Raw genomic sequence first — 16,356 nt, forward strand, 5'->3', positions numbered from 1 at the left:
TTACTATCTAAGAACTGCGTTACACAAACTACAACACTAAATTACTTTTCTCTATAGCTCAGTGGTTGAATCCTACTAATCTATGTTAGGAGATCATGAGTTTAATTCTCCTGTAAACATAAGATTGATATTTGGGAAGGTTAACAAATCGTATAAACAAACTACTTCCATGGTAGACGACGCAATAATAAAATATAGCTGACAAAATAATTTTGGCTCAAGCTTAGTTATATACTTGATATTGAATCATAATATAGGTAAATCAATAGAAATATGAGTCATGAAAAAATTCACAATTCAATAACCTATAATAATTAACCAACATAGGGCAATGTATAATGTACACCGGTGAACGGTGACCAGGTTTACAAGAATTATTCATCGTAGTCAGGTTATATTTGTTGCTCTTTGTAGCAAAGAAATTTACCAAAGGCGATTCTCAAGAACAACAGATATGACGTCTTTTAATGTTCCCTGCAATAAAAGAAGGGTATAAATATCTCATGCTCCCAGTGATTTTCTAAACAGATAGCAAGACTTAATATCCAAGATATTAATCTGTTTGAAGATTTGAACAGGATAATGAATTTCAAAGTTCCAAATTTCACCTGAGAATGGTCCTTCAGGCCAAGAGACAGCACCAAAGACCTGGATGAACCGCAGCTACTACAGACATTAAAAGACAACACTGTTATGATGTTATCTGTCGAATCTAATTCAACAATCTTGACAGACTACTGTTAGGATTAAAAATCCACATAAATATTGACACAGAGATAACATTCTTATTGATCGGTCTTTACATGAACCAAAGGTGGAAATTTTATATCCATGGAACCACCTTTAGCATGACATCTCTTCCAATGAGATGTCAATTGAAAGTAGAACTTACTGACTACAGAAGGATTGTGTCAAATTGTTTTACTTATGAGAAGATAAATCCTTGACTAGCATGAGCCCAAAAAAGATAAAAAGAACACTCAAATAAACTTGAATAGAAATTGAGAAAAAGAAAATTGAGGAAAAGAAAGTTTATTCAGTAAGACAAGATATGATGAAGTTATGTGGTGAGGATTATGTGGTCCTCACAAATGATTACATGATAAGCACCAAGTCAGAAGAGAAACATTGCTAATTTGCATTTTGATAGACCAGCCAGAAATGATCTATAGGAATTTCAGCCATCTACATATGCATCAGAAAGTTGATCCTATATTTCTCCTGTGTACGAAAGTGAGGCAGGAAGATGATAACGAGAAAGAATCTGGCTGCCAATCTGAAATTGATATAGTAAGCTCTACTGCAGAATTCCACTTTACCAGAAGATGCACAATCAAAGTAGATTTTTATATGATAAATGAGCTAAAGTTAATATTGTAATAGCTAATCAGTTGAGAAATCCTCACAAAAGTAGGTACAAATTAAAAAGTGAGAAGAAAAATAAATGAAAATTCAAGCTCCAAATTCTAATATGCATGACATAAAATTGAAGAATGAAAACCGATCGTGCTAAAACAATAGAAAAAAGGACTGAACTGCTAAGGTACATCGATACCCCTCTTGAGTTGCACTTTCTAATTACTTTAAATGCAAGTTTCCAAAATTACTAAAACTGAAAATCATAAAATGATGATTAATTCATCCATATACCCCATCTTTCGAGAAGTAACATCCAAACGCATTATACAGAGAGGATAAAATACCTTATGTGTTCAATCAGCTGGCGTGCACATGCAAGTAGGAATGGCTGCAACCATCACAACTTGGAAGATCAAGTAGCCATTTATTAGGAAAGTCCAAATTAAATTAATGGATATGTCAAAAACTTGCCTCATTCCTTTTTCCAAAAATCACAGAAACATTGAAAGTTGGATCCAATGACACACCTTCATCCTTCCTACCAACATGAGAAAAAGAAGAATCAGTAGGCAACTAGTTAATTAGAAACAAAGGGTAGAACCAGATTATGAGATTACAAATAATAATCTGACAGTTCACAATGTGGCTCCAAAAGATGCAGAATTCCAAATGAATAAATGTTAAAATGGCAAAATAAAGTGTAATCTGAAATTTTATGATGTAAATTGTAGCTGTGATGGAGCTTGAGTATTTGTGTTAAACTAGACCAGTCGAAGGTTAGCTCATTTGACTTCTCCTGCTTCACAATTAATGATTTAATGCCATGAGGAATTTTCAATAGCTCCTTGCAGAAAAGTTAAGTAAATATTTAATAAAAGAGCGAGCTACTGAAACTTAGAAATAGAAAAAAGGAAGACACACTATTCCTTAATGTTGAATTTTCATTAGGATGTGTTACTTATGCAAATGACACCTCAGTTAAGGAGACATGCCCAGAACCCTATTCATATATCCACTTAATAAGTACTGCTCTCCAATGCCACATCTTAATAATTCTATATGAATGAGCATCAAAAACCTAATCAGAGGAAATTCCAACATTCATATTTCCTTTCCTTATAGTATTAGATCATTTTACCAGTCTCAATATTAAGACCAATATGGCGATATCCACCACCATCATTGCCTCCAATGCAGGGAGGCAATCAGAAGAAATGCTTTCCTTTTTTCTTCTCTAAAGAAAATAAATTGATGATTGGGTAATCTTACTTCCAAAAATTGAAGGGACAAAAAGATGTCAGAAGAATTGCATGGAACACGGAATTAAATTATTACAAGCAAAGAGAGGCCAACCTTGCATGCAGTATGGTACCCATGCTTCCTATTTGACTCACCATAACCTGAACACCCATTCTAATATCAGTATCTTTAAAGTGAGTTAATATCAGCAAATATGATATATGATATAACTGACCAGGAATTTATCGTCATACTTGCAAATTATGATGTCTGTCTTACTTCCCTACAATAAAAAAACACATTATGAGGAACATTACTCCAACCGGCATGTATCAACCTACCTAGCATAGATATTGAGTTAGAGAAAAAGAGAGAGAGACCTTGATCTCCATAGATATTGACTTGTGTGTGACAGGAAATTGAGTAGGCATCTGATGATTAGGGTTCATCTCAACCTACATAACAAAAGGCATTCACACGAAGGGGAAAAAAGAAAGAACAGTAAATCAACATAATTCGTATTTTAAGGATCAAAGCTAAAAATATTAAGGAAAAGACTAGAAAAGGGTCGGTAGTACCTGTGCTTCGGAGTGGAGTTGACGGTGACAATGACCGGAGATTGGGGAAGGAAGGAGATGAGGGTTTAAGTTAAGACTAGAAAAAATATTTGTATTCAGATCGAGATCAGACCTCTCTCACTCATATATCTGGATCCAAAAAAAACTCGAGTCAGAGTCAAACGATGACCTTAACTTACAAATCAATAGTCATCAAACAATTAGCTCATAGGATTACATTTTTCCTGTAGATAATGACTTCCAAATATCAGTGCGCGAATCAATTCCTTACACTTGTTTTCCATATGATAATATTCCCGTAAGCTGATTTGGATCAAATCATAATTCAAGTATTCAATTTTTTTATCTTCTACTAACTCATTTAACAAATGTTCTAGTCTAATGTTTTAGTGTGTTCCACTTGAAAGAAGAATATAAGGTAAATAGTAAATCAGATCTTCAAGTAATTAGTCCATGGGTACATTTTTTTTTGACAAAAAGTTCACAGGTACATTGCTTTACTAATAGAACATTCAAGCTGACGATCAATACAAATATTAGAACTATACTCCATCTGGACAAGAGTAATACATCTGTAACAGTAATCATACTCAATCACAAAAAATTATTCCAATTAAATCCTAATAGAATATCGAATCACGCATAATAATCATCTGAATCAAGTGCGCAAACTAGCCGCATTTACCAAACAACAAATTGCTTTTGCTATCATCATCTTCAGTTCTGACCAACGATGGCCGTCTCACTTCTGACGGCCATGGTTTGACAAAAAGAGAGCAAAGCCACTGAATTTCATGCGGCACCCTTTGCTATGGACTCGTACTCCGCCTCGGTTGAAGACGACATGACCATTCTACATGGCCGACGGCCATGGAGATTACCAAAATGGCAACCAGACCACTAGGGCCCCCACAAGACACTCATACAGAGCCGACAAGAGGAGGAAAAACACGACAAAACATAAGAACAGAATCAAGGCCGACGGCGGCGGGCGGATGCGAAGCCAAAAGCCGACGACGGGAGGGTACATGATGTAGCCTCCGCAAGGCTACTAGAAGGCCGGTGATGGTATCACCGGCACGGGAACACCAATAGGAATCTATGGGGTCGGTGCGGGGGGAAACGCGAGGTCTCCAGCCGGCAAATTTCTTCGACGAATTTAAATTACAAAAACAAGGGCGAGGAATAAAATACGCAATAGAACACAAATTAACTGGAAGGGACAGAAGACGGCTCACTGACGGATTGAACGGTGGTGCGTTTTGCTCGACGGTGTTCCCACGACGAACTTGCTGGGACAAACAACTACGGGACGAAGAAGAAAGAAGTGAGGTAAAACTGTAGAAGGTGGTGGCTGAAGCACCGAGAAAAGAGAGAGAAGGGGTCATTAGTGTGAAACGCACGTGGCACGTGCATCTTTTTTATCATTTTCCTTTTCTACTTTTGGGTGCTAAATGTATGCTGAAATTAAAGGTGTAAATTAGCCCAGCCAAAGCAACTCGACTCTGACTCACGATCGGCTCAAAATACATTTCAAATTTTATAATTCTACTCAGGACCGGTTCAATTCAACGAGAACTGGGCCAAACCGAGCTCGAGCCTGAAATGAATCTATTATCAAACCTCATTCCAGCCGAGCCCCGGATTGAATTGAACCGAGCTAGATCGAGCCTAGGCCGAGCCACAACCTATTTAAGCTGGTTGCGGTTGTAGTTGCAGTTGGCTTTGGTCCATCATGTGCAACGCGCGCGCTAGAAGTGAATGTGAGGGACACGGGGTAGGCCAAGTGAGAGTACAAGGCTAAATCAGATGCCTTTCTGAGTCACATCTTCGTAAAACCCAAAACCCAGAGAGAGAGAGATGGTGGGAGCAAGTGAGTCATCACCTCACTTTACCGAGAGGTAAACATACCACTGTGGAGTGCGGAGGCAACGGATGCCATCTCTCGCGCTGCCTCTCAACTGTCGGTGGTGTTTATCTACGACCCCAAGAACAGCAGCAAGTCTACCTTCTCTCGATTTCTTCTCAGTACCTTCTTATGAAGGTCTCCTCCGCCACCACTTATTAATTTAGTATGCCCTAGGGTTTACAAAGCGTTCTTGATGAGATTAAGCATGATGTGAGCTTGTGCACAGGTACAAGAGGCTTGGCGAAAAAGGACAACAACAATGAGGTGGTGGCTTGAGGAGGAAGACGAGCACGGGGCAACAGTTTGAGGAGGATGAGGAGGAATGATGTTGCTGAAGGAGGAGGGGGGTCACAGTGGAAAAGGGCAATGCGAGTTGAGCTAGGGGTTTGAAAGAATTGTCGTCGGGAAGGGAAGTTGGAATTTCAAATTTGGGAACTAGGGTTTTTTGAGAAAGAAACCCTTTTATACAAGCCTATCGAATCGAGTATGAGTGAGCTAGCTCCAACTCAGGCTCAGCTCAAAAAAATTTCGAGCCATCTAACCCAGCTTGGGCTCGACTTAGCTCTAATCCAACAGAGCTCGAGCTAAGCCCAAGTTGCTAGTTTATTTTGCCAACCCTAGCTCAAATAGACTTACACAATGCATGGTATTCACACATATATAATGACTCAGACATTAACATATATATATATATATATATATATATATATATATGAACATTTGGATTTAAATCGATATAAATATATCTTACACATATATCTCGATTTGGATAAACTTAAATTAGAGTCAAAATCACGGGATATCTCACGAGTAGATGAGAATGGTAACAAAAGATATTTCGAATAGAATTCCGAACATAAATATTGATGCACTCATTCCGAGGTTTTGACAAGGGCAATGTCCTCTTGACCTTTGGATTTCTCTCTTAGCTTCAACTTAAGCTTTAGGAATAATTACATTTACCTTAGATGTTTTGATCTAATTACACTTAACCCCAAGTAATCCGAACTAAAATACAATAGTTATTTTCTATTATATTTGGCCATGTCAATCATTGGTCAATTTTCTCCCGTCACAATATCATATTTATACGACAGAAGTACCCCTTCTCTCAAAAGAAAAACAATACCATTATCTCTAAGACAAAGTTGTTGGAGCTCAACTCGATCGTCATATAAAATAATACTTACTAATTTATCTTTTGTTTTAGAAAAAGTCTATAGGTAGAGATTTCATTCATTTATTCATCGTCTAATTTCTCGCAATGGCTTGGTACATGAAATAAAGAGGAAATAGGTGCAGATTTTTAATATTCATGATTTTATTTAAACAAATCTATAAAAGAACAGTCGCTTTGGCCGAGTGGTTAAGGCGTGTGCCTGCTAAGTACATGGGGTTTCCCCGCGAGAGTTCGAATCTCTCAGGCGACGACTAGATTTTATTTTCCTCTTTTTATTAATTGCTCCCTCTTTTATCTTTATATATTCATAATATTCATATAGTTGTTGAGCAGTTGTTAGACTTAATATTTTCTTCTTCTTCTCTTAAGTATTGGAATAATTTCCCTTCGAATGCCATCAACTAGTCTTGTTAATCATTCTGTAATTTAAAAAAAGAGAGTAAAATAATAATTTTATATAACGCTCCTCTATTATAGTTAAAATTATCGGCCATTGGCCAATGAGATTGCTGGGTTGGGCCAATATATGTTAATGCCATTGTTTCATGGGCAAAGGCGGCCATTCGAAACTCCAGCCGGTTCCTTTGCAAGGTACGCTCTCCTCCTCCGCCTTCTCGGCCGTCGAGCTTTTCCACGCAATCCGAAACCCTAACACGATCGTAGGGAGAGAATTTGGCCAATTGTATCGCAAGGATTCGTCATCCACTTCGAGAATTAGACACTCGAAACCCTAATCAAAGATTGGCGAATTGGTGAACGCATACGATCTTTAGTTTTGATGTTAAGACGGATGGTAGTTCTAAGAACTCGTTGCTTCTAAAAACGTGATGATGGCATTATTTTGGCTGTTAAGTCGGGTTATCTTTTTTTTTTTTTCTTTTCCTAACAAATTATCCAGGCTTCTCTCGGAGTAGCTAACGGAATGCTAGCTTTTGAGGTGCTTGTTGAAGTGGTTATACTCGTTATATGACACAATCAGAACTTATGTTACACTAATTTTACTTGTTATGGTACATTTTTCTTCGTTATCCTTTAAGCATATATCTCTTTTGTTTTTAGAAAATTTATTTATTATGGAAGACTAAAATATGATGTTTATTGACTTATCTCAGAAAATTTATTGGTAATCCTCCCCTTTTATCCGAATTCTATCTTGAACTATATAGTTAGAAATTTTCACGAGTAGGTGTACTTTTTCTTAGATTTGCCTTCTAGTATCTTTACATTCCATATGCTTGTTAATTTTAGATAATAAAAACATATGTCAAAAGAAGCTATCTTAATTGACATATTTACTATCTTTTCGTTCATTTTCTTCATGTAGATGGTGGTACTCAGCTCCTGAAAGATCTAGTTACAGGGCTTCATTTCTTTGTAAGATCTAAATGGTACTACTCTATTCTTGTCCCACTGCATTTAATAGTCTTTTCTGAATGAATATGTTGAGAAAGCACTGTGCAGGATACAGATCTCAGCTGATGATTATGTTTATCTTGGCATTTTACTAGGCTTAGAGCATCTCTGAAAATTTGATGTGTTATATCAGTCTGTGGACTTCCTGTCTATAATCTTCCTGAAGTTTCCTTTTACACTTAGAATAGCACTGATTTATACATTTTGCAACTGTGGATTAGTAATTCAAGATGGACAGAATTTTGTTTTATCCATCAAGTATACAGCATATGTGAGTAATGTGAGTCCCTCTTTTGTAGGACCAAGTATGTGAAGCACCACCACATTATAAGCATATTGAGAGAAATGAATTCTCATACCGGAAGTGAGTTTTTGATTTACCTGGACTCATTTATGTTTTATTTTGTTACATCTTATTTACTTTGGAAACTGGAACATTTATATTCTAGTTGCACTTATTCCTTATATAAATATTTCTACTTCAAAAAGGATGGCCTTTTGTTCACAATCAAGAAACTTGTTGTAAGTTGATTCTTATATGTTTCTTGTTTTATCTTACATAGGTCCTCAAATGATAAGTTTGCTAGCCAGCTAGTAAGCTTATGTCCATCTAATTAAGTCAAGTCATTAATTTCTTATACCCTGGCCAGTATCTATTATTCTGTTTATTCTTCAACATTCAAATCATGATTTTCTACATTCGAGCTCCACATATTGTCATCTGACAGCTAAGACTAAAGATAATATATTGCAGGAGTCATTTGGTGTTTTGGATTTTCCATGACAGAAATGATATGGAAGATATAGTTGGAAGCTTTCACTCATATGTCAAGACTAATTACCACAGTTTTGACTTTTGAGCCTTTAGGAAAAGTAGAACTTCTCTATGCGTATTCACAAATTAAACTGCAACATTAGTTTGCGGACAATGTGAACTTCTGTCATCTCAATACGAAAACTTAAAATTATAGATGTTGAGGGACTTGTATGAATCATATTCATCCAAGATAACAGTGATTACATTAATAAAATTGACATGGCTTTGGCAATTAACTTGATTCTTTTGTTATGTTTTTACTTGCTAAGATGTGATGAACTTTTTATAGTTTTGTACAAGGTCAGTATGTTGATCTGTAAATATCTTTTTTGTGTCTCAAGTAATTAGACTGTTGATAGTATGTATTAGTGTATTACCACATCAGAGTTTTACTAGTCATAAGATATAGTTGTATATGAAATGCGGCAAATGCCTTATGCCAATGCGTTGGATTCTAGAATTCGTTTTCCTATGCTTTTCAGGCATAAAAAGCAGAAAGAGGAGGATATTGCTATATGTGTTTGTCGCTATGCCCCTGATGATCCAGATAGTGCATGTGGTGAGCGATGCTTAAATGTATTAACTAGCACAGAGTGCACACCTGGCTATTGTCCATGCGGGGAATATTGTAAAAATCAGGTTACCTCTCTCTCTCTCTCTCTCTCTCTCTCTCCCCCTCCCTCCCTCTCTTGTCTATAAAAATACGTATGTACTTGCATGTACACACAGATGTACAAGCATAAATATAGTTAATCTGGGCTACATCTGAAAAAATTGACAGTACTTCCTACTGGAAATCAAAGATAAGACATTTCAATTGAAGACTTGTAAGTAAAATTAAACAATTATAGAATATGATTTCTTAGGTATGGGCAATGTCTTGATGTGAATTGTTAAAATTATTAAAGAGAATTTCTTACGATTGGTTGATTAAATAGTAAACTGTTCGCCACTTGATCCTAATGTCTGAGAGCTCCAAAATTGTTATTTTGACCTTTAGACATTTCAAACATTGTTTACATGTCTGATGGATCATTAACAAAACTATACTATCTTTGGTTTTATCAGGAAGCAGTAAGGTCTCGGTACTTTCAAGTGTCCCAACTTGATTTTTTCACTCCCCTATATACAGACAGGGAGTTAGTACTTACAGAAGTGATCCGTGTTGTCCAAGAACTAAGATTTTGGTCCTTTGAAGAGCATATGATGCTATGTATATAAAAGGAAGAATATAGTTTGAAGACAAAGACATGATATTTAGCAAATCAAGTTCATTGAAATATTGAACCTTTGCCTATTTTAATGATAGCTAATCACATAACTTTTCCCGATCCATTTGTGCTAGATACACTTATTATGTTTTGTCAGGCCTGTTTTACTTCCCTTTATGCTTCATTTTTCTAATTTGGTATATGATTGCTCCTATACAAGTAATATGGTGTAGATGTCTGATGATGTATCAGATATTGCAGTATCATTGGTATTATTTTCTGTACAGAATCTCTAGATCATGCATGTGTTATAGACTGAAGGATCTACATTTGGTCAACTGTATAACATTTTCTTTCGCTTTTATGAAGATTTGGAACAATATCATATTTTTGCCATTAGTTTACTTTCTTGTGTAAGATTGAAAAAGGTAGTTCTGCTAAAACCTTTGCAGATTGTATTCATACTTGACTCTTAGACAGTAAATCTGTATTGTTGGCAGAGATTTCAAAAATGCGAATATGCTAAGTCAAGATTATGTAAAACTGAAGGTCGCGGATGGGGTCTTTTGGCTGACAAGTTTATCAAGGTGACTGATGTGTTTTATGTGCATTCTGGCTAGACTTTCCTATTTCATTCTTTTTCTTGAACATATTGTATATAACTCTTAGTGCAAAATACAAATACACTCTCACTAAATAAGCATTTATCTTATCCAGGCTGGACAATTTGTTATAGAATATTGTGGAGAGGTAATATCATGGAAGGAAGCAAAAAGGAGGTCTCAAGCTTATGAAGCTGAAGGTAGCTAGCAAGTTTATCATATCAAATCTATAATTTCTATAATCTAAATAATTGTGCCGGTTGTTTCTCAGGTTTGAAAGATGCATATATTATTTATCTCAATGCATATGAATCAATTGATGCCACTATTAAAGGAAGCCTTGCGAGATTCATTAACCATTCATGGTAAGTTACTTTGAGGAAGAATCCTATGGCTTTGGTCTATGTTGAATATTTTGCTCTATGGACCTGGTTCCAATAAACATTCTTCAATTCTTATTTAGCTTTTGTTTGATTATTAAATGTCTCTGTTAAGACCTTATCTTAACTTTTTCATTTCTGATATCTAATAGTTTTCGTTTGAAGAGTGCAGTCAACCAAACTGTGAGACAAGGAAGTGGACTGTACTTGGGGAAGTAAGGGTTGGGATATTTGCAACGCAAGACATTCCCGCTGGAACTGAATTAGCTTATGATTACAATTTTGAGTGGTATGGTGGTGCTAAGGTGCGGTGCCTTTGTGGTGCAGCTAGCTGTTCTGGGTTTCTTGGGGCTAAATCACGTGGTTTCCAGGTGACTTTTTATTAAATAAATGTATAATTTGGCTTGCTGCCTGTGCATTTTAACAAAGAAAATAATTTTTTCTGTTGCAGCTGAATTTTTATTATCAATATATTACTTATTTACGTTCTCCATGCTTCAGTTTTTGTTGCTCTATTTCTTCTGATAAGATCTCATAGAGTTTTGAAAGTAGATCATAATTTTTGTGTTCTTTGTTGTGTGTGCATGTTTTTATTTGGGTTTGTGGTTTGTGTGCATGTGACTTGTTTATATGGCGAGTATATATATATATATATATACACAAACACACATGTGCTCTTCTTTGTGCTTTGTTTTGGGGAAACCATCTACCTGATTGCCTGCTAGAGCAATTCCCTTGTTTGGACAGCTTGACATATTTCTTGTCCACTGATCTACCTGCTTGAGTTTATGTCATATATTTAGCTCCTATAAGACAGCATAGATATCAGATCTTGGTACCTCCCAGCAAAACTAACTTGGTTTTCTTCTCATGATGCAACATGCATATAATAGGAGGCTACCTATCTTTGGGAAGATGATGATGACAGGTGAGTCCCCTGTTAATGCAAAATAGTTCACGTTACATTTAAGTATGTAGTTGTGATTGATTGATTCCTAATTAAATGATTCTTGGCCTGAGAAGTAGTGAATTTGTTTTTCCTTTTTAAGTGACTGATTGGTTGTAAACATCATCTCTATTATTGATTCAACTAACATGATTAGAAAAGGATTTTAGGTGGCAACTCTTATCACTTGTATTACTGATTGGAGCTATTGAAGACCACCTGGCAACAAGAGATACCCTCCTTGCAGTTATACCTATATAGCATGTTTAATTCTGCATTTACTTCTTTACTTGATGTCACCTAGTAGATACTTGATACATCTGTCAAGTCAAGTTGTATATCACATGACAATAGCGGGAGTAAATAAATTATCGGTGGCTCTCATTTTGCCATCAGTAGAAATAAATCGATAATCCTTCCTGTTGGAGGTCTTCAGGATCTCAAAAATCCTGCAATATATCACAGTCCTTCAATTAATATATACAAATATCAATTGGTTTTGATGGTAATTGACTAATTGAGAATGCACTCCTTGGTTCATATTACTGCATACTGAAATAATATCTGTTGATTGGCAATAAATGCAAAGAATCTGTTGACATGAACTTTAAGCATACCATTCTTGTGTAGAAACTAGCAGCAATGTTAGATGCATCTTACACAATGCCAGAAGATGCAAGACATGGGATCATTTAAAGCACCAAACAAGCAGCTTTTGAAAAAACCATTCTGTTGTCCTCTTTGTGCATGTTAGTAAGTTTGACAGCCTTATATTTTCACTGTGCCTAACTAGCTCGTACCATGTCAGGTATTCTGTTGAGAATATCCCCCTCTATGATTCTGAGGATGATGAACCAGCAAAGTTTCTTAAGGCCATCATCCCATCAAAAGATACGATCACTCTTGAAAAAGAAAATGAAAATTTCCTGATGAATTCTGAGATTCTTGAGGCTGATTTGTTTTCTCAGGCTATGCCCATATCAGTAGAACCATTGAATTCTATACCAATGGAGATTGATTATGTGAAGAATGAAGCAGCAGAAGATGATAGCATGTACCAACATGACCTCCAGCAGAACTTCACAAATAAAAATTCAATGATATCGCGTATTCGAAGTAATAGTGCTTGTCGGAATTACCACATAGAGTTGAGTCCATCCAAAAACTCACCACAATTTCCTGGTGGAAAGTCCAAATGCCTTCCAAGGAAGCAACTAAATGTGGTACTTATTTGTGAACGGTTGGCATCAAGTGAAGCCTGTGAGGAAATTTTAATTTGTGAGGTACATATGACTTCCAATTTCCTTTATAATGGGAAATGTTTTTCTTCATCTTTAACAAAAAGATTTATACTTAAAATAAATCAAAATTTCAAGTTAAAAGTAGAATTCATATGATCTCCAGATTTATAACATACTTTTCTTGCATGTTACCTTGTAAAATAGGGTTCTTCCTCTAATCCTATCTGACGTGCTTGATCCTTAATGCAACTCATCTGTGTTTCCTTGTTCATCTTATCAGTTTCACTTTCATCACCAGTTTATATGATTTCCTGTCTTGTTCGGTAAACATCTTTTCTCTTTAAAGTTATAATCTGATATTCATGCAAGTGTTTTTACCAATCATTTTTGTGCAACTTCTACGTATATATGGCTTTGCAATTTATTGAGATTCTTTTCACACAAATCACAGGATGAATCTTCCTTTTGAATAAACTTATACTTGTTTCGTAAAGTAGGATTTTCTTCGTGTCTTCTTATCTTCCAATTTCTTTTAGCTTGCTAGTCCTCTTCCAAGTTCTCATCTAGTATTTGGCATCAGTTTACAATTATTTCTGAAGGCTAAGATCTGCATTTGTTTATATAGCATCAAGATATAGTCTTTGTCAACAAAGTTTTATTGTTCATATTGAACAATTTGCCAATTGTGTTTGAGATAAAATGCTTCTAGAATATGGAGCTGCTGAGATAGTTGCCATCATAATCCATATCATATTGCTGTAGTCCACTATGCGGTTCCACTGCATAATGCTCTAAAATTCTGTCAGGGATGTCACTAGATGCTTTTAGAAGGGTAAGATTGAAACTTGCAAGGCCTATGACTGAGAATTACCAGCTGTTGCCCTCTCCTTCTCTCCAGCTGTTGCCATCCTCTCCAGTGGTTCAAATAGGTGCTTGAATGATCTGTAGAATGAGCTTTTCAAGAAGATAATTTATGCTGTTAATTTCATGTTTCATTGGTACTGGGAATATGGTGCAATTAAGGGGAATATGTGGCGATCATCATAACTCACGTATAAGTTGCTCATAGTGTTTTCCCAAATAATAGGAAATTACATGTTCTGTATGCTTCTCTTCCAGTCCGACCTCTGCTAAAATGGTTTAAATTGGGTGAATTCTTAACTGCAGCATCTCAAGTTAAAATCAAATGGTTCAGTGCCCATTTCATGATACACATAGTCCCTCATGAAGATTCTAACTTGTAATTTATGATATAGGAAGCAAAGAACCAGGCTGCGTCTCAACTTGATTCTTTGTATGATGAGATAAGACCAGCTATTGAAGAGCACGAGAGGGACAGTCAAGATAATGTGCCCACCAGTGTTGCAGAGAAGTGGATCGAAGCCAGCTGCTGCAAATATAAAGCAGATTTTGACTTCTACTCAGCGATAATCAAGAATATTGCTTCCACACCCCGAAGGGCGCGGGAAGATATGGCCACTCAGGGAGAAAGTGGGATGAAGTACTTGGAAAATGGTCCATAAAATTTGGCGAGAAGAAAATAAAAGTATTTTGGAGCCAACCAAACTAATTTCCTTTGGTTCCATGGCAGCTTGCATCAATTGATCTATACAACCAAAGTTTGGTGATTGTGAGGAAGAATACGAATAAAGGCCATAATGCTTGAAAGACACTTCGCCAAGAGAAAATTTAGGCCCTTAAATGACAGAGTTCATATCTCGGGGGCTATTTTGAAGTTGCAAGCAGATGAAAAGCAATAACAGTAATTATTGTTGTATAGGATCGAATGATATCATAAATTTTTGTACTGTCTAAGTCCTTTATTAACTTCTCCGAAAACTTTTATTGCTGAAGATGTGTCTACCCATGAGGGAGATCTTTTTGCTTTTGGGTCAATTTTTGGTGAAAACATTAAAGGTGTTTGATGATGGTTCCATTGTGCTACTACTCTGTAGCCGTATATAAGTAATTAGTTTAGACTAATTAATCAACTTTCATACTATAGTGCTAATTTTGGATTCACTCATACTTCCTCATTGGCTTTCTGGAACTTACTTACCAATGTGAACGTCTGTTTGTTGGCACGTAAGTTGCCTAGTGGCAGACATCATATGGTGCTAAATTAGCATATTATAGTGATTTCTAGGGGTGTCAAAATAAACTAGCACTTAAGGCTCGACTTGGCTCAAGCTCGGCTCAAGCTGAGTTGCGCCTAAGTTTATTTTGAGCTTACATTTCAAGCCGAGCCTAAGCCGAAGTTAGCTTGCTCAGACTCAGCTTGTTTACACCCTAGTATATCAGTACTCCCCACGCAGGCTTTGCTAGCATCGACGTCGATAGCAGACAGATATAAGGATAACATTTATCCATATTCCTTGCCACTTGGACCTTCTCGCTCTCTTCTCTCCATCACTTTAATCAGTCTCCTGTCACTCAGTCATCCCCACCCTCACCAATCTTAAGTAAATCTAACAGTCCAAAACTCTCATCATGATAATTGCTCCTTGGCCCTCGACAAGAATGCCACCTTTATTATCATCCCTTATCCTCCTTTTCTTCCTCCTCCCTCATCAATCGGCTCCTCCAACCTCTTTAGTTGACCTCTTATTTTAGTATTGTCTCCTCTTCCCCCTTCGCCTCATCCTTTGCCTCCTCATCGAGCCTCCTCGTCCTCCATCACCAAGCCGCCACCACCTCCTCTAATCAAGCTTGAGCTTGAGTTGGGCTCGGTTTTAATTTCGAGCCAAGCCTGAGCTGGCTCATTTTCACTAGGGTTTACACCCGTAGTGATTTCCCCATGGAGCTAAAGTAGCAAAGAGTGCAACTATGTTATATATATAGTCTACCCTTCTATTAATAAAAAAAAACTACCATAAGTATAGATTTATTCGTATTATTATTTTAAAACTACTTCAAGATATTTTAGTTATTTGGTATAAAAAATCACTACCAATACAATTATACTATTTTATATTAATTTTATATTAATTTATGTCATATTAATTATAATTATTACATACATATTAACATACAACTTAACACTAAAATAGTTTATATCAATATAGGCTCTATTTTCTAGTATAAAAAATTAAAATAACTATTCTAATATTAGCATTATTCTCCAGGTGAAAGAGTAATAACGCAGATGGCATAGAAACGCCATCTGCATACAACTAGACTGGACAGCATCACGCGGAAAATTTTTATTATAAATCAACCCCCTGTGCCCATAATGATAATATAAACACACGACCTTCATTTATAACAGGACCTCAACCATGTATAATATGTTCAATCTTTAAGACGTTTGCTTTTTCTCAAAAGAGAGAATGAAAAACACATCAAGGCATTTACTCCTGAAGAAAAAGAAACCAAGTTCAATCTTTATCTGATCCCATTAATGAGACTCTTTTCTCTGTTATAAAATGTATGAATCGTACTGTATAAAGTAAGACTAGATTATCCAATATAGCCAACTATA

At 36.1% G+C, this 16,356-nt stretch overlaps 2 protein-coding genes and 1 non-coding gene across 5 annotated transcripts; 2 read left to right on the forward strand and 1 right to left on the reverse strand.

Annotated features, from left to right (window-relative positions):
* Window positions 1-235: 235 nt before the first annotated feature.
* On the reverse strand, window positions 236-4,570 carry LOC140794783 (uncharacterized). 2 transcript variants are annotated; one of them, XM_073146963.1, is made up of 9 exons: window positions 4,415-4,570; window positions 3,177-3,305; window positions 2,979-3,053; window positions 2,834-2,881; window positions 2,713-2,759; window positions 1,831-1,897; window positions 1,704-1,747; window positions 609-666; window positions 236-474 (listed from the first exon to the last, which is right to left on the reverse strand). In XM_073146963.1, exons 3-9 carry the CDS (start codon window positions 3,045-3,047, stop codon window positions 424-426), a joined length of 384 nt encoding a protein of 127 aa, XP_073003064.1. In that variant the 5' UTR covers window positions 3,048-3,053; window positions 3,177-3,305; window positions 4,415-4,570; the 3' UTR covers window positions 236-423. The 2 variants fall into 2 exon arrangements, with proteins under 2 accessions (XP_073003064.1, XP_073003063.1); XM_073146962.1 differs by having other exon boundaries at window positions 4,419-4,568.
* Window positions 4,571-6,433: 1,863 nt separating this feature from the next.
* Window positions 6,434-6,515, forward strand: TRNAS-GCU (transfer RNA serine (anticodon GCU)). Its single transcript has one exon. It is a non-coding gene; the product is annotated as a tRNA-Ser (tRNA).
* Window positions 6,516-6,767: 252 nt separating this feature from the next.
* LOC140794870 (histone-lysine N-methyltransferase ASHH1) lies at window positions 6,768-14,771 on the forward strand. Of its 2 annotated transcripts, none has more exons than XM_073147135.1 (11): window positions 6,768-6,856; window positions 7,590-7,653; window positions 7,978-8,042; window positions 8,978-9,134; window positions 10,207-10,293; window positions 10,424-10,508; window positions 10,580-10,673; window positions 10,861-11,059; window positions 11,582-11,616; window positions 12,443-12,917; window positions 14,132-14,771. In XM_073147135.1, the coding sequence occupies exons 2-11, from the start codon at window positions 7,651-7,653 to the stop codon at window positions 14,396-14,398; spliced, it is 1,467 nt and encodes a 488-aa protein (XP_073003236.1). In that variant the 5' UTR covers window positions 6,768-6,856; window positions 7,590-7,650; the 3' UTR covers window positions 14,399-14,771. The 2 variants fall into 2 exon arrangements, with proteins under 2 accessions (XP_073003236.1, XP_073003237.1); XM_073147136.1 differs by having other exon boundaries at window positions 6,820-7,275.
* Window positions 14,772-16,356: the final 1,585 nt, after the last annotated feature.

Source organism: Typha latifolia, chromosome 9, assembly GCF_019914945.1.
Source record: "Typha latifolia isolate L0001 chromosome 9, TyphaL0001v2, whole genome shotgun sequence".
In the NCBI taxonomy this organism is placed as follows: Eukaryota; Viridiplantae; Streptophyta; class Magnoliopsida; order Poales; family Typhaceae; genus Typha; species Typha latifolia.

Coding starts and splice junctions, on each gene's coding strand:
- LOC140794870 (XM_073147135.1), top strand. Junction 10,674..10,860: donor AGATTCATTAACCATTCATG/GTAAGTTACTTT, acceptor TGAAGAGTGCAG/TCAACCAAACTGTGAGACAA. Junction 11,617..12,442: donor TGGGAAGATGATGATGACAG/GTGAGTCCCCTG, acceptor GTACCATGTCAG/GTATTCTGTTGAGAATATCC.
- LOC140794783 (XM_073146963.1), bottom strand. CDS start 3,047: ATGAACCCTAATCATCAGATGCCTACTCAATTTCCTGTCACACACAAG. Junction 1,898..2,712: donor GGTACCATACTGCATGCAAG/GTTGGCCTCTCT, acceptor TCATGTTGGTAG/GAAGGATGAAGGTGTGTCAT. Junction 475..608: donor GCCTGAAGGACCATTCTCAG/GTGAAATTTGGA, acceptor CTTTTATTGCAG/GGAACATTAAAAGACGTCAT.